This window comes from Callithrix jacchus, chromosome 3 (assembly GCF_049354715.1).
Source record: "Callithrix jacchus isolate 240 chromosome 3, calJac240_pri, whole genome shotgun sequence".
In the NCBI taxonomy this organism is placed as follows: domain Eukaryota; kingdom Metazoa; phylum Chordata; class Mammalia; order Primates; family Cebidae; genus Callithrix; species Callithrix jacchus.
Window position 1 is genome coordinate 7,201,067 of NC_133504.1, and position 18,029 is coordinate 7,219,095.

Here is an 18,029-nt window from a genome sequence, read left to right on the forward strand (position 1 = left end):
TTCTCATCTTCGTGACTTCATCTGCCTTCGGTCTGAGTGGCTGCTGACCTCTGCATGGGTTTGTTGATGCTGCTGTCGTTGCTTTTCCGTAACAGTCAGGGCCCTCTTCTGCAGGGCTGCTGAGGTTTGCTCGGCATCCACCCCAGTCTCTGTTCACCTGAGTCTCCTCCCACACCTGGAGGTGTCACCAGTGAGGCTGCAGAATAGCAAAGATGACTGCCGGCTCCTTTCTCTGGAGCTCCGTTGCAGAGAGGCACCGACCTGATGCCAGTGGGAAGGCTCCTGTATAAAGTGTCTGGTAACCCCTGTTGGGAAGTCTCACCCCGTCAGGAGTCATAGGGTCAGAGACCCACTTAATGAAGCACTCTGGCTGCCCCTGGGTGGAGAGGGTGCATGTGTTATGGGGAATCCCACTCACCTGGATGGCCGAGATTCCTCAGAGCCAGCAGGGGGAAAGACTAAGTCTGCTAATCCATGGAGACTGCGACCGCCCCCCCGCCCCCCGCAGGGCTATGTCAAGGGAAATCAGAGTTCAATCCCTAAATCCTGTCTGGAGTTGCTGAAAATCCTGCAGGGAGGTCCCATCTGGTGAGTGGGGATGGTTCCAAGTCTGGCCCAAAGAGGTAGTCTGGCCATGGTCTGCCTCAGCTGCGGTGCTGCACTGCAGGGAATTCTTCCTGAGTGCAAACCACCCAGCTTCCCTGGCCCCAGAGGGAAAAAGGGTAGACCGGAGCTACAGGCATGGTGGCCACCCCTCCCCCTGGGAACTCGATGGTCTTAGGCAGTCTCCAGCTGAGTGGCCACTGAGAATCTACACAACTCTGTGCTTGCGACCCAAGGCCCTGGTGGCATGGGTTTACAAGGAGACCTGACCTGTGGGTTGCACAGATCCAGGAAGATGAGTGGTTTCCGAGCAGGGTAGCTCATTCACGAGGTGAGATTCCTTTGACCCCTTTTTACAGATTAAAACACCGAGCTTCAGAAGGTTGTAATTAGAGACAGAGTCTCACAAAGGCAAGGCCCAGGTTCCTACCTCCTGTCCACGTTTCTTCTGTGTGAGCACCTGCAGGGCCTGGGCAGCAAGGACGTTTGCTGGTAGTTTTCTCTTACACTTTGATGTTTTCATAGCCCTGTGCTAATTCTCGTGATTAAAGTTCTTGTTAAGTCACTTTAATAAAGGTTCCATCAACTCTAACAGGTTCTTTTACAGACCACACTGGCATGAGAGTACCCAAGGAACCAACATAGCTCGGCAGCCCCATTGCGTTGGTGTTGAGGACTCTGATGCTTAGCAAAGCCTTTTCCCTCCTGCGGTTTGGTGCCACAGGAGGTGTGCTCAGTGCGGCCCCGTGGAGATGCGATATTCTACATTGCTCAAAGCCCCGCCCCAAGTCGGATGGCCCACACTCACCCCTCATCACCCTCCCCAAGTCCCTGTGAGAAGCCACTTGACACTTCCCTTCTTACAGGTTCCTTCTGCTTTCCTATTTAAAAAGAGTAATGATGGTGCCCGCCTCACAGGGATGGTGTGAGGGTTGAACAAATCATGTCGGTAACGCACCTTTAATTCTATTGGGTGTGAGTGTTTGGTACCTGATAGCTGCAATGATGAAGATGAGGCTTGGAGAGGCCTTGGTCTGCTGGCCAAAACCGCTGCCTCTGAAGTCAGGCTGTTGGAGTTGGATTTCGAGTTCTACCACTTACCAACTACATGACCTTGAGATACTGACTCAGCCGTTCCAAGCCTCCAGTCAGTGGCAATAGAAATGACACACAGCTTTTAAGATTGTTTGGGATGGAAGCTCATACCTGTAATCCCAGCATTTTGGGAGGCTGAGACAGGAGGATTGGTTGAGGTCAGGAGTTTGAGATCAGCCTGGGCAACATCAGTACAAAGAAAAATAAGGATAACTGTACCATTTTTTACACAACACCTTTCCTCTCCTCCAGCCTCCTTCTCCTTCCATGGACACCTGCCACTTTTGTGGATATCTGACCCCCCTGCTCCCAGCAGGGCAAGACATTACATGGGTGATGGTTCATAGCAGATCCAGCCAGCTCCCCTAGAGGCCAGGCTCTGTTCTCACATGCCACACTGCTGCTTCCCTCTAGCTTTGGGGTGGAATAAAGACCACCCTTGATGTAAGTGAGACACTCATTTCTCAGTTCTCCAGAACAAGATTTCATCACAAACGTTCCAGCTGTTCACTGGGTTTCCATTTAAGGAGACTGCCTACGTTTTGGCCCACAGGTTGACAACATACAGATTTCTGTGCTAGTGATGGCTGTGCCTCTTCCCAGTGGTGATAAAATGCCCCCCTCTGTGGCGGTAGCCCCAGGCGAAGGGCTTTTTTCTCATTCAACCATGACACCAACTCACAGTGGTTTAGAAGAGAAGAGAGCAGGGAAGGTCTGATCTCTCCATTAATGAAAACAAGAGCTGCCTTTCGTTCTGTGGTTATTCTGATTCAGCTACATGAATTCTCTCTGTCATCATCCCTCTAAGCGGAAAAAATAACGTGTGATTTATGGCCCGGCACTGGTTTTGAAGGGGAGCGGGTCTTGGTTTGCTGAAGCGGGGAGCTGTGTGTCAGCTGGCTGGCTCGGAAACTGGGACTGGAAATGAGCTGAGGCCTCTGCCAGAGGAGAGAAAAGGACAGATCTGGGGGTGGCGGGGAAGATAGACCTAGAGATGAGAGAGTAAGGAGGCTAGGAGGGCGCTGGGCTAGGAGGGAGGCGGGGGTCGGGTCCTGGGAGCCAAGAGGAGAGACAGGGATGCTACATCAAGTGGGGTTTCCAGTCAGCGGTGAGCCCAGCGCCCGGTCAGGAACCTCATGGATGCTTTTGTGTGAGTCAGTTATTTCCAGTCGGTAAATAGAAGTGATCGTTCCTGCTTCAAAGTTGCTGCGGGGTGAAAACAAGAGACAGTGAGCGGGGTTAGCAGATGCGAGAATTACATCTCCTACATCTCACAGTGAAGAAACTGGGTGTCCCCAAGGTGACCGCCGGGTAACTGAGGTTCTGTGGGGGCTTCCACTGACCTCGAGGCCTGTGTGTTTACACACTTTGTTAAAGTGTGGAGTCTCGGAACAGGGGCAGTCAAACTCAATACACAGACTTCATTTAGAAGCAATGTCGTAAGATACTGCTGGTGTACAAATTAGATTAGTTACGGTCCTGGCTCTGACACATACGGGCAGGGCAAATTGGGAGAGCTTATTTCCCCTTCCTGAGCCCCGGTTTTCCCTTAGGTGAAATATCTGCTTCAGGAGGCCAGTGTGGGGGATACGGTGAGGTCATTCTGAAAATCTGAGCACAGTCCTCACAGAGAGTAAAGGCCTCCATTCTTACAAGGCTGTCTTTGGCTATTGTTACATATGTTGCAGGTAATAATATCTTCTCTATTTCACTAGCTTGGCATGGGATTAAAGCACCAAGATCTCTTATTTTGCAATTGATCGATTGGTTCATTGATGCCCCCACCTTATTATCATTATTTTAAAATATACTACTAAAAATACAAACATTAGCAGGATGTGGTGGTGTGTGCCTGTAATCCCAGCTACTTGGGAAGCTAAGGCAGGAAAATCACTTGAACCGGGAGGCAGAGGCTGCAGTGAGCCGAGATCTTGCCGCTGCACTCCAGCCTGGGCAACAGAGCGAGATTCCATCCTCCCCCCCACAAAAAAATTGGGGGCCTTTTCTAAGAGCTTGCTTTTTCACTATTCAGTGGAGCTGTGGCTTTCAATCGTGCCTCTTCCAACCTCATTTCTTCTCATTTCTTACTCAGTTAGCATTTATTTCTCTAGAGTCTGAGACCCTCTACAGTGTTTCCAGACGTGACCCACTGGGTCCCCCTGGGAATGGTTCTCCCTCCCACCTCCTCGTGCACTGTTGTTCTGTCCTGGAATTTCCAGTCAGCCTGGGGTGATGGGTTTTGTACTTCTCTTAGGCGCAGTGCTACATTGTAAGGCCCTTATGCGCTGGAATCATGCCCCCCCATTCGCCATGCCTAACCTGTTCCTGGAAAATACAGATACTCCAGAAATGGGTGAGTGTTTCGACCAGAATAGCTCTAAGACCCTTTCAACATGGACTCTGTAATTTGAAAGTAAGATTCCCGCAGTGATCGTGCCAACACCTAGGTAGAAAAACTATTTTCTCTTTCCTCAGACACTTTCTGACTCTTCAAATTTAGCCACTTGGCTCTTTTGGGAGAATAGTAAATCCTAGAGTATAATTCTGGGCACCAACTCCATGTAGGCAAAAAATGTATTTCACGAAAACACTGCCCTGTGCCTTCTTGGCTGTCCAGTTCAACCTTCTAGCTCTAGTAATCGTACCTAAACTACCTTAGAAAGATTGGAAAGTGGAAACCTGCACCATTATCACAGGTCAGGAATGAAGGGGCAGAATTTAATACGTCATTTGTGTTTGGTTTTCTGTTCAGATTGTTTCCAATATTGTGTTGGACATCAATATTTATGGACCCCACCTTTGATGGGTCTTTTCTTAGAATTCTGGAAGTGGAGTTACTGGGTCCAACGCTCCAGTGAACACTTTTAAAACCCTCGATAGGCCGGGTACGGTGGCTCATGCCTGTAATCCCCAGCACTTTGGGAGCCTGAGGTGGGCGGATCACTTGAGGTCAGGAGTTCGAGACCAGCCTGGCCAACATGGGAAAATCCTGTCTCTATTGAAAAAATACCAAAAAATTAGCCAGGCATGGTGGCGCATGCCCGTAATCCTAGCTTCTCGGGAGGCTGAAGCAGGAGGATCACTTTAATCCTGGTGACAGGGGTTGCAGTGAGCCAAGATCATGCCACTGCACTCCAGCCTGGGTGACAGAGAGAGACTTTGTTTCAATTAAAAAAAGAAGAAAAAACCTTGATGAATATCTTTCTGTTGTGCTTCCCACGAACGGTGGAAGGAAGTTCATTTCCTCTAGCTGTTATGCATGCCTATTTCATACCCACTGAGGAACTATTTACTTTTGTACCTTACAATTTAAAAGCCCAAAAAAGTGAGGTTGCATTACTTTCCACTTTCATCTTTTTTGACTACAAAAAACCCTTTAAAGTCATTACTTTATATAAGGTTTCTGTGGGCCTTAACCTGAAGTGGAGAAGATGGAGAAAAAACCCACATAAGTCATTACAAATCGGAACCCAGCCACCGTTCACTATGCCTCCTGTTCACCCCGATCCGGGCTGCCTGACGTCCTCCCAAGTCACCCAGCTTCCATCCCGATCTGCTCAGTTCATTCCCCACGGCTGCCAGCATTACCCTGCAGAACTCACGGGAGGGGCTGGAGCTGTTTCCTGCCAAAGTCACCTCAACCTGAAGTCACTGCGGGAGAGGAGCGTAGCTGGGGGCTGGGGGATGATGGAGGCTTGACCACTAGTCAGAGGATGGAGCATCTTCAGGACGCAGGTGTTGGCTGAATTTCTCCCATGCGTGGAAGACTAAGGGTGAGCAATAAGATTTCCCCCCCAAACACCTCCCATCCTGAGAAGTTCCTAGAGGCACCTTTCTAAAAGGAAGACCCAGCATTTTCCATCATGCCTAGAATAAAACCTACATGCTCACCCCCGTGCTGCACGTCACTGAGCTCTGCCTCTCTCTGTGACGCCAGCTCCACCGTTTCCCACGGCTGCTTCCTCGTCACTCTTCACTGTGCCACTCCAGCATCATCTCACTGCCCCGCCAAACCCTCCCGGCTCCCAGCCAACGCTGTACCTCCCACACACCCCCTCCACTGTTACTTCCACGGCCGCCTGTACTTCACTTCCTGAAACTGACCTGTCTTATCGCTTACGTGTTCATGGTCTGCCTTCTCTCGCCAGCAAGCAAGCTTCCTGAGGGCCGGGATTCTGTCCATCGTCTTCACTGCTCTATCTCAGCATCTCAAATCATGCCTGATACAGTGGGGTTAAAAAAAAAGTGTTTTTATAACTAACAAGGTACGTGAACACACAAGTGTTTAAATAACTAACTGTATCAATATGTCTATTTATTCTATCAAGGCACAAGTGGAGCTAAACTACAGCCATGGTCTTGGAAGAGTTTCTTCTTTGAATGGCTCAGATAAAGATGTGACAAATGTATGTCAACTGTGATGTCTGGCTTATGACACTTACCCCTTAATTACTTGGATTTGTTTTCTCATGGTGGCAGATCATATTTTCCAGAGAAATCTGCCGTAACAAATCCCATTCTACGTGTTCTTTTCATATTGTGACATTGACACTTCCCCATCAAGTGGTGTCCCCTCTTTTTGTACCTGAGAGGACCTTTGTGACAGCTTTGACCAACAGGTGCAGTAGAAGTGATGCTATGTAACTTCTGGATGTAGGTCACAAACAACGCCCAGCACGTTCTCTTTGCTCTTTGGAGGTGCTCACTCCCGGAGCGTGGTCACCATGCTGTAAGGAAGCCAGTGGCCATATGGAGAGGCCACAGGTGGCTGCAGCGGCTGACAGCCCAGCTGAGGTCTCAGCCGGCAGCCAGCGTCAACTGCTTGCAGATCCTTCCAGCCCTCGGGTGTCAGGTCACCCAGCCTCCGAGCCGCCCTTGCTGGTGCCGCGGCCAGCAGAGAGGCGCTTTCCCCTCCATGCCCCACCCAGACAGGGGATCTGTGAGCTGAATATGTGACTATTGTTTAAGCCACTTGAGGTTTGAGGCTGTCAGGTGCACGGTAACAGATAACCCGACCCACCCCCTCACTTCAGTGTAAGGGGTATACAGGCCAAATCGACATTCCAAAGAGAACCTGTCTGTTTCAGAGAGCAGTTCCACTTGGTAAGGGCGTTTGTGACTAAAAGGAACAGATGCAGGTGTTGGTTATCAGTGGTTGCTAAAACTATTCAGTGCAGGTGACAGGAACCTTGACAGTGGGTAGATTAGGCTGACACTGTCTGAACCCACCAATCCATTTTAACAGACGTCACGAGCCGCACGGTGTGACACAAGAGCAAGTGCGTGGCCCCGTGTGCCGTGGATCCTGGCCAAAGACACTGGGAACCTGAATCTAAGCAGACCTGTAGATCCAGCAAGGAGTCTGTGAGAAACACGGGAGACTAAGGAACATGCTCACGGCACCATGAGGTTACAGTCAGCCTCATCCAGAGTATGGGATGTTTTCAGGACAAATGACCCAGTTTCCCCCATAAATGACAAGAATCAATAAACAAAATGGAGGAGAAACCTTCCTGGTTACAAGATACTTAAGAAATGTAACCAAATAAAACGCATGGGTTTCCTTTGAATGCTGATTCTTTTTTCTTCTTCTTCTTTTCTTTTTGAGACAGCGTCACTCTGTTGCTCAGGCTGGAGTGCAGTGGTGCAATCTCAGCTCAGTGCAGCTTTCAACTCCCGGGCTCAAGCGATTCTCCTGCCTCAGCCTCCTGAGGAGCCAGGGCTACAGGTGCACACCACCACACATACCTAATTTTTGTATTTCTTGTAGAGACGGGGCTTTACCATGTTGCCAACATTGGTCTCAAACTCCTGGGCTCCAGAGATCCGCCAGCCTTGGCCTCCCAAAGTGCTGGGATGACAGGTGTGAGCCACCTTGCCCAGCCTGAATGCTGATTCAAAGAAACTAATTTCACAGAGGCATTTTAAAGATAATTAGGGAAAACTGAGCATGGGCTGGATATTGAATGATATTAAATAGTTACATTCATTTTGTTGGGTGTGATAACAAGGGTATGTTTTTTAAAAGTCCTTCAATACTAGGGACAGGCATAGAAGTATTTATGACTTAAGATGGGATGTCTGGCATTTGCTTTAAAAATACTCCAGTGTGGGGGAAGACACAGGAAAGCGGGGGAGCACTGTTCTGTGTTGTCACACTGTCGCTGTACACTCGAATATTTTCATAATAGATTATTTTTAAACTAAATGTAAGCGCTCCTGGAGAGGTAAACATAGGTAGTGATCACTTTTTTTTTTTTTTTTGAGATGCAGTCTTGCTCTGTTGCCTGGGCTGGAGTGCAGTGGCGTGATCTCGGCTCACTGCAACCTCTGCCTCCCAGGTTCAAGTGATTCGCCTGCCTCAGCCTCCTGAGTAGCTGGGACTGCAGGCACACGCCACGAAGCCCAGCTAATTTTTGTATTTTCAGTAGAAACAGGGTTTCATCCTGTTGGCCAAGATGGTCTCGATCTCTTGACCTCATGATCTGCCCACCTCGGCCTCCCAAAGTGCTAGGATTACAGGCATGAGCCACCGCGCCAGCCTCAGTCATCACTTTTAATGCAAAGATGCTTGTGAGATGTGCCACTGGTGACTGGCCTTGGAGAAAGGGGCAAAGCCAGACCGCTAAGGCCCAGTGCTCAGAAACCTCCACTGTGGCCTGGAGCCTTCATCTACAGTGGCTCTAAACTGGTGCCCTCTGCAGCCAGGACCCAGCCCAGGTGCTGTGAGCTCAGAGGAGGTAAGGTAGCAAGAAGTGTGATGACAGCAGAGGGACAGGCAAAGGGACAGGCAGAGGGACAGGCAAAGGGACAAGCAGAGGGACAGGCAAAGGGACAGGCAGAGGGACAGGCAGAGGGACAGGCAGAGGGACAGGCAGAGGGACAGGCAAAGGGACAAGCAGAGGGACAGGCAAAGGGACAGGCAGAGGGACAGGCAAAGGGACAGGCAGAGGGACAGGCAAAGGGACAGGCAGAGGGACAGGCAAAGGGACAGGCAGAGGGACAGGCAGAGGGACAGGCAAAGGGAAAGGCAGAGGGACCGGCAGAGGGACAGGCAAAGGGACAGGCAGAGGGACAGCAAAGGGACAGGCAGAGGGACAGGCAGAGGGACAGGCAGAGGGACAGGCAAAGGGAAAGGCAGAGGGACCGGCAGAGGGACAGGCAAAGGGACAGGCAGAGGGACAGGCAGAGGGACAGGCAGAGGGAAAGGCAGAGGGACAGCAAAGGGACAGGCAGAGGGACAGGCAGAGGGACAGGCAGAGGGACAGGCAGAGGGACAGGCAAAGGGAAAGGCAGAGGGACCGGCAGAGGGACAGGCAGAGGGACAGGCAGAGGGACAGGCAGAGGGACAGGCAGAGGGAAAGGCAGAGGGACAGCAAAGGGACAGGCAGAGGGACAGGCAGAGGGACAGGCAGAGGGACAGGCAGAGGGACAGGGAAAGGGACAGGCAAAGGGACAGGCAGAGGGACAGGGAAAGGGACAGGCAAAGGGACAGGCAGAGGGACAGGCAGAGGGACAGGCAAAGGGACAGGCAAAGGGACGAGCAGAGGGACAGGCAAAGGGACGAGCAGAGGGACAGGCAAAGGGACAGGTGAAGGGATGAGCAGAGGGACAGGCAAAGGGACAGGTGAAGGGACGAGCAGAGGGACAGGCAAAGGGACAGGCAAAGGGACGAGCAGAGGGGACAGGCAAAGGGACGAGCAGAGGGACAGGCAAAGGGACAGGTGAAGGGATGAGCAGAGGGACAGGCAAAGGGACAGGTGAAGGGATGAGCAGAGGGACAGGCAAAGGGACAGGAGAAGGGACGAGCAGAAGGACAGGCAAAGGGACAGGCAAAGGGACAGGCAAAGGGACGAGCAGAGGGGACAGGCAAAGGGACGAGCAGAGGGACAGGCAAAGGGACAGGCAAAGGGACGAGCAGAGGGGACAGGCAAAGGGACGAGCAGAGGGACAGGCAAAGGGACAGGTGAAGGGATGAGCAGAGGGACAGGCAAAGGGACAGGAGAAGGGACAGGCAAAGGGACAGGCAAAGGGACAGGCAAAGGGACAGGCGAAGGGACGAGCAGAGGGGACAGGCGAAGGGACGAGCAGAAGGACAGGCAAAGGGACAGGCGAAAAGATGAGCAGAGGGACAGGCAAAGGGACGAGCAGAGGGACAGGCAAAGGGACGAGCAGAGGGACAGGCAAAGGGACAGGTGAAGGGACGAGCAGAGGGACAGGCAGAGGGACAGGCGAAGGGACGAGCAGAAGGACAGGCAAAGGGACAGGCGAAAAGATGAGCAGAGGGACAGGCGAAAAGATGAGCAGAGGGACAGGCAAAGGGACGAGCAGAGGGACAGGCAAAGGAAGCAAGTGATAGAAATCCCAGGCGTGCTACTCCAGGCAGAGAGAGGCTGGTGGCTCCTGAGAAAAGAAGCAGGGGTGGGGCAGGAGCCAGGAGAGCCGAACTCCCCACCTCCTGACCCTGCGGCCCGGCCACAGCCCCGGGGTCTCTTCCATGGAGGTATGTCTTCACGTGGGAACGAAGAGGAGGGACAGAAAGGGCCGGGGTCAGAAATAATAAAATCGCAAATTAGAAGCACACATCCTAAAAAAGGAAAACGAAAACGAAGCACAGCAAGGGCTAGGAGGGTGAGGTGGGGGAATGAGGAAGCGGGACACAGCACGAGACTCCCAGCCAGGACAGCGCAGGCAAGGCCCGGGCTCCAGGTTCAAGGCCCGGGCTCCAGGTTCAAGGCCCGGGCTCCAGGTTCAAGGCCCCGGCTCCAGGTTCAAGGCCCCGGCGAGGTTAGCGTTTGCTGCAGCACGTGGCCGCCCTCCCGTCGGCCCGGCCGGGACTCTGCCTGCATTCTCGGCATCTTCAGCAGAGTCACAAGCAGCTCTCAGATTCCTGCGAATCCTGCAGGGGCGGGAGGCCTTGAGGTGCAAACACAGAATTCAAGGCTGGCCCCGCCTGGCGCTTGTCGCCAGGACCTCGGGGACGGCTGCGGGCGGCGCGATGACCTCGAGCACCAGCAGAGGGCAGTGGCGGGCCGTTTCTGCTTGCAGCCTCCGCCCCTGTGCAAACCCTCCAGCTTCCCGTGCCAGGCAGATGCAAGGTGGTGATGCTTCTTTTCTTTCCGTCAAGGCGATTTGAGACTTTTCCCCTGCAAATGGTCTGTAGATACCGAGTAAGAAATGGACGGCCCAGCCCCAACCCTCCCTAGAAGCGGAGTTTTAAAAAGTGCGTCCTGTTTGATAGAATTGGCTTTTAAAAGGGAATTTAGGTGTTGGTGTGCATTTTCCATGCCAGGCACCGTGCGGAAGACATCGTGCCAGAGCTTTCCCTACCTCGAATCACTGAACTCTGGAAGAAGGCATGGGCCGGGCACTTTGGGAGGCCGAGGCAGGTGGATCACGAGGTCAAGAGATCGAGACCATCCTGGTCAACATGGTGACACCCCGTCTCTACTAAAAATACAAAAATTAGCTGGGCACGGTGGTGCGTGCCTGTAATCCCAGCTACTCAGGAGGCTGAGGCAGGAGAATTGCCTGAACCCAGGAGGCGGAGGTTGCGGTGAGCCGAGATCACGCCATTGCACTCCAGCCTGGGTAACAAGAGCGAAACTCCGTCTCAAAAAAAAAAAAAAAAAAAAGGCATGTTTATCTCCATTTGTCAGAGAAGGAAACTGAGGCACAGTAAAGTTAAATGCGTCGCATGAGGCGTCTGGGTTAGGATTTCAACTCTGGTTTGCTGGGCTGCAAGACTCCTTCCACCTAGGCCACGTGCTTCTCATAGGTCCTCAGTTCCTGCCAGCCTCATCCTACCTGTTCCTTCTGTTTTTAACTCGAAAGTCTCCGCTAGTCCAGTGGAGTCTGCTGCTTCGACTGGCAAACCATTAATACAACCCAAGGACACGTCTCACACCTACCAAGTGACGACTGCTCGGGCTGGGATTGCTCTTTGATCCCTAAGGCAGATTGTCTTTCAACACCTTTTATGCAAAGAACACCCGAGGGGGATTGTGGATGAGAATCATTAAATGAGACCCAGTGATCACTGGTGGGGCTAACGAGCTGTGGCTGCCCCGAAGTTTACTCCTGAGACTTGAGAGGCTGGTCTCAGTTCTCTGTGGGCAACGCTGGCCCGAGGCAGTGAACTCGGGTAGGCCAGCGTCATACCTGCTTCACATATTCTAGCAACGACAAACGAAACTGACCACGCTAACAAAAACGAGCCTGCTTCCACTGGTTTCTTTCCCCAAAACAAGTCGGTGGGGGATGGTTGATTGGCAAGTCCATATTTGATTGAGCTGTCAAAGCCCCCGATTAGTTCAGGCTCCTAAAGAGCTGGGGTCCATCACTCTCTATCAATTCCTGGCGTTAAATGTTGATCCAGTAATATTTTGGTAACTACTCTCTTTTGTTGGAAATCATCATTCATTGGCCATTCTAAGTTCTACTCCAATTGAAAAGCTTGATCCCACTTTAGGAGGCTGAGGCAGGTGGATCACCTGAAGTCAGGAGTTTGAAACCAGCCTGGCCAGCATGGTGAAACCCTGTCTCTACTAAAAATACAAAAATTAACCAGGTGTGGTGGCAGATGCTTGTAGTCCCAGATACTTGGGAGGCTGAGGCAGGAGAATCGCTTGAACCCGGGAGGCGGAAGTTACAGTTAAGCTGAGATTGTACCACTGTACTTGAGCCTGGGCGAGAGAGAGAGAGAGAGAGAGAGAGGAAGGAAGGAAGGAGGAAGGAGGGAGGGAAGGAAGGAAGGAGGGAAGGAAGGAAAAGAGGGAGAGAAAGGAAGAGAAGGGAAAGGAAGGGAAGGAAAGAGAAGGGAGGAAGGAAGGGAAAAAAGAGAAAAGCTTGATCCTAAATGTGCTTTTTTACTGAGTTAAATTTCCTGTCCTTACCTCCCTAGCCTGCCCCAGGCACAAGTGGGCTTGGCAGGATGAGTGCAGTCTCTCTGCCCCTGGCATGAAGAGAATTTCTGTCCTGGGCGAGGATGCGGGAAAAGAACGTAAAAGGGGCCCTCCCACTACCTACAGGTGAAGCCAGGTTCTTGCCAAAGTCACCACATACTAGTGTGAGGAACGCAGCCAACCTGGCCACTGGGGAGACGAGGGAGCGCAGTGGGTGGGAAAAGCGAGCTTCATCCCCAGCCAGAGGAGGAGGTGCTTCAGGATGGAGGTGTTGGCTGACTTTCCAGTACGAAGGTGGACATGCCCCCTGTAAGAAGCTCCTCCCTCCAAATATCTACCATCTTTTGAGAAGACTCTGTAAGAACTCAATAAAATGGGAGTGCTCCTCAAAAGAGATTGATCTTCAATGCAGCGACTGATTAACACTCTTTTGCACAGTGGTGAAGATGGACTGAATTGCCAGGAAATTTCTTTGAGCTCTGATAAAAAGTAGGTTTCTGAAAGTAAAAAGTGTTTAAGTCAAATTTCAGGGCTTATGCTTCTGTCCTTAGGCAGGAAAATCATTGTTTCTTTTTCTGTGTCCCGGTTGTTAAATAATGGCAGCGATCCGGCGGGCATTGCAGAAACATAAAGCTAAGCATTTACTTTTAATCCGATGACCTCAGAACAGCGAGTGCGAATACTCCTAATCAAAGATGTCCCCTTTTGGGGGTTTTGTTGCAGTCCCTACACCTCACACTGTAGTCAAAGCCTGTTATCTCAACAACATTTGTGTCTTGGAATCTGACGATGACTGCGTCTGACACATGTATCAGTAGCTGCTTTTAAAGACGTGCGAATTGTGAGCTTTGCTCTCACCTCTACCTTGCGTATTTCACTGGAAACCAGTTCTTTAACATCCAAAGTCTGTCTTTGAACAAGTTAAAAAAAAAATAAAATCGATTTTCCAACAGAGGTTATCTGCAAGACACACTTGCATTTTTAAGTTAGGCACTTTGAGCAATGCGTTACTAATTCTTTCAAGTCTCTTGGGTGTGAGGTCGTTATTTGAAAGCTCACTAATCTAAACAGGGTCTAAACGAATCTTTACACTCTCCAAACGCCCAAGGAGGACTGAGAGGAGCCTGGTAGTGGGAATGTCTCACTGATTTAACATTCTCCGGCTGCTTGGCTCTGAATCCAGTATATAAAGTTACTTCTTGGAACCGTGTCAATTTGAGATGAAATGTGTCCGTTCAGTCTCTAGAGTGAATCCATTAACTTGAGACCCCCTGATCTCAGAACTTTGGGAGCCTCTCTTTCCACAGCTGGCCTCTTTCCAGAGGAAGAGGAAGCTTAACATGACCATCTCCTTTGCTGATACCCCTAGTCTGAGAGCATTCCCTCCTTAGAAGTATTTACGGTAAACTTTGGTACATGATAGTGGATTGCAAGACGTAAGAGCATGTCTGGCATTCCAGAGAGCTGCCACCTCCATGTATTACTTTCCTGAGAGCCTCAGAATCAGGCCTGACTTATGAGGTCATTTGTATTAAAACAGCAGGCCCTGGTGAGCTAATGAGGCACCAGGCTGGAGCAGAGCAGGAGGGCGGCTACTGAGTCAGAGACTTGGTTGGGGCTGGTTCTCTGACCTCTTCCTAGCTGTGTGGCTCCAGCTTCCTCATTCAGCTACTTTGAATCTTAGTTCTCCCATCTGCAAAGGGAAGTAATATTCTCCATCTCTCAAGTTGTGTTGAAGACTCAGATGCAAATGTAAAGCATTTAGTTCCAGATACATAGGAGGTGGCCAAGAACTGGGAACTATTACAATGAAACTGATCCGCCAGTGCCCAAAAATCAGTTTCTGCCTTTGGCCCTAGGTTATGAGGTTCACCTCTCCAGAGTCCCAGGTAAAGCGCTTCCTCAGTGGGCTCAGCCCCGAGGCCTTCCGCCTGGACTGACATGTTCCCCTGAATGCACTCTGTCCTTGAGGGTTGAGGCGTCCTAGACCGCATCATGGCAAGCCTAACTCTAGCAGCTTTCTTATCCCATGTGGGCTTCCCGCGTGCTGGGAATTGTGTGACGTGCTGCTTCATTCTGGTTGCACGAGTGTTAGTAGATTGCTGTAGGGAAGAGCCGGGCCTCTGGATCGGGGCTGCCTGAGTTTAAATCCTGGCTCTTATATACCTGGTGGTGTGAGAGTCTCTGGGCCTCAGTTCCCTTACCTGGAAAGCGGGGTTGATAAGTGGCCCCTTATCCCTTAGGGCCACTGTGAAGATGAAATGTGGAATTCCTTTCCGAGGCCTGCTGTGGCAAAGTACCACGAGATGGGGTGGCTTAGAGTAACGGAAATGTATTGTCTTCCAGTTCTGGAATCAGAGGTCAGAAATTAAGGTGGGTGGGCGAGCTCCCTCTGAGAGCGTCTTGGTTCTCCAGCTTCCGGTCGCCCCAGGTGTTGTCTGGCTGATGGAGCCATCTCTCCGTCTCTCCTCACCTTCCGTGGGTCGGTCTCTATCCAAATTTCCCCTTGTTATGAAGACATCAGTCATGTGGGATTAGGGCCCACCCTAACAACTTCATTTTAACTCAGTGCCTTCTGTGATGACCCAATTTGCAAACAGGGTCGCTGCTGAGGTACTGGGGGCTAGGATTTCAATGTATTTTTTGGGGAGACACTATTCAATCCATAAGAGATGCCCTTAGAACAACACCTGCAATACAGCGAGCATCGCCTGTGCATCCACCACTGCTTCTTTCTTTTTTTGAGACAGAGTCTCGCTCTGTCACCCAGGCTGGAGTGCAATGGCATGATCTCGGCTCACTGCAACGTCCACCTCCAGGGTTCAAGCAATTCTCCTGCCTAAGCCTCCTGAGTAGTTGGGATTACAGGTACTCACCACCACACCTGGCTAATTCTTTTGTGTTTTTAAAAGAGACAAGGTTTCACTATCTTGGCCAGGCTGGCCTCAAACTTCTGACCTCAGGTGATCTGCCTGCCTCAGCCTCCCAGAGTGCTGAGATTATAGGAGTAAGCCACTGCGCCCAGCTTCCACCACGTTTGCTTTAATACTGCAGGCTGGGCACAGTGACACGCCTGTAATCCCAGCACTTTGGGAGGCCGAGGCAAGCAGATCACAAGGTCAAGATATCGAGACCATCCTGGCCAACATGGTGAAACCCCATCTCTACTAAAATACAAAAATCAGCTGGGCATGGTGGTGCAAGCCTGTAGTCCCAGCTACTCGGGAGGCTGAGGGGGAAGAATCACTTGAACCGGGAGGCGGAGGTTGCAATGAGCAGAGATTGCACTCCAGCCTGGTGACAGAGTGAGACCCCGGCACAAAAAGAAGAAAATAAAAAAAGAAAAATAAATAAAACATAAAAAAACTGCAATCTAGCCAGGTAAGTATTATGAATGACAGTTTACAGAGAGAAAAAGTGAGGCTCTGACAAGCTGAGGATTCCACTCAATTCCCACAGCTAACTGGAAGGTGAGAAAACCCCTACCCAACCTGCTCGGTCTCCACTGTAGCCACCGTCTCTCAGAGGCGGACAGAATGCCCGCAGCCAGGGCCCCCGTGCCCAGCACACGCTGTTATAACTGCGGCTTCCAGTGGGTGGCCCCAGAGGCCTGCCTGCAACTCCGGACACAGCACTCCTCTGAATGTTGCCTCTGGGCAGAAGCCCGCAGGTGATAAAAGAACGATTTCTAAGGTCCTTCTTAGCATATGGGAGCCCCACTTCTATCCCCGTGTTTTGACTAAACGGATGAGCCTCAAATGTAAGCCCATTTCTCCCTTTTCTGCCCGCTGTTTTTCTAGTAGATACAGCCGCTGTCACCTAATGGAAACACACACAGGCCTCAGAGAAACGAAAGGAATGGCCTTAGAAATGAAAGATTCCCATCACTTTCTACAGGTGGTTGTACGCCGAATTAAGAAAGTGTTCATGCAGTGAGGAGTCCCTCGTCGGCTGCGGAGCCTGTTTAGCCACAGAACCAGCTATGCAGGTGTTTCTCCGCGTGTATGTTTAGAGAGGTGAATAAAATGTCGTTTGTTTGTTTTTAAAACGAGAGGTTTCACCTTGAAATCAGCATATGTTTTATATCCCAGGGTCCAACTGCAAGCATGAATCTATTATTGTCATGGAAAGTGTGGTGTGACGAGCGTGACACGAGAGGGCAGGAAGGTGAGGAGCATGGCACAAGAGGGCAGGAGTGTGAGGAGCGTGGCACGAGAGGGCAGGAGCGTGAGGAGCGTGGCACGAGAGGGCAGGAGCGTGAGGAGCATGGCACGAGAGGGCAGGAGTGTGAAGAGCGTGGCATGAGAGGGCAGGAGGTCCAGGTTCCAGACTCCCTGGTTCCCTTTTCTTCTCCATCCCACACTCGCTTACTGGAACTGTGGCCTTGGGCGCACACGCGAGCCTTTTACACCTGATATACAGAGAGCGCAGAGAGTTATTCCTCACCTCTGAAATTTCGGCAGGGGGCGGGGGGTGGGGTTAGGCCTGGAGTCCATCTGAGGTCCCTTCCATTTCTGAGAATGTGTGATCCCATAAAAGCTCACAACTACTTGTTCAGAGGATGCTCAGGCCTGTGTGGTCCCTCATATTTAGTGAAAGACCCTTGCCCAAGCGAGCAACATGATTTTCTTGAAAAATCCACGTCTTGTGCATTTCCCTGGCCCTTGTGCTGGAGATCCTCTGTTCGCCTGTCTGCCCTCCTCTGCTTTTTCCAGCCTGCCTTGAGCCTCAGCGGGTGACCTTGAGGGATGGCCTCTGTAGGACAAGGGGGAGAGGGAGGTCTGGGGTCCCTGTGGCCATGCCTCCTCCCATTGCTATTCACCATGCGGTGAGCGGAGTGGGTGGGTGGTAATGGCTCACCGCTACCATGCCTCCTGGGTTGCTTTGCCATGCCATCGGCTCCCCTCGGCCTGGCCCACACCTTTGTAAAGCCCCTTAATTAAACTCTATGCAGCCTGTTTATGGCCAGGGCCTGGAGTGAGTCCAGCTGTGACCATCTCAAATTGTGCTAGCACCACACGTCAGTAAGACCATCTCACCTTTCAAAGAAAGGGAACTCTGAGTGTGATGAATAGCAAAGCACTACATTTTACTGGCATGAGGACTACCCAGCCCTCACCCCTCATCCCTTTGCACACACCGTCACCTCTGCCTGGGCTGCTCTTCTTACTGGAAAAGCCCTGCTTAGCTTTCAAGCCCCAGCTCCTCTGAGCAGCCATCCCTGCCTCTTCCAGACACAGGAGGCCACTGTTGGCTCTGCCTGCTCACTGGGCCTTGTGCACACCTCCTGAGCCCTCTTCCTGTGTTTCACCATTATTGTGAAACAGGGAAAAAAAAAAGGAAGCTTTTTACAGCTACAGGTAGGGATCCCAGGTAAAATACAGTTACGGAGCATTTTAGGTAGATAGCCAATAATTTTTTAGTGTA

General features: G+C 51.2%; 2 protein-coding genes across 8 annotated transcripts in view; one reads left to right on the forward strand and one right to left on the reverse strand.

The window, feature by feature from the left end:
• The window catches only part of ENPP6 (ectonucleotide pyrophosphatase/phosphodiesterase 6), a 179,693-nt gene that overhangs the window by 82,210 nt on the left and 79,454 nt on the right, over positions 1 to 18,029 (forward strand). The gene's annotated exons all lie outside the window — the stretch shown is intronic.
• On the reverse strand, positions 8,371 to 10,197 carry LOC144581885 (uncharacterized). Its single transcript, XM_078367784.1, has 2 exons — positions 10,162 to 10,197; positions 8,371 to 10,071 (listed from the first exon to the last, which is right to left on the reverse strand). The coding sequence occupies exons 1-2, from the start codon at positions 10,195 to 10,197 to the stop codon at positions 8,371 to 8,373; spliced, it is 1,737 nt and encodes a 578-aa protein (XP_078223910.1).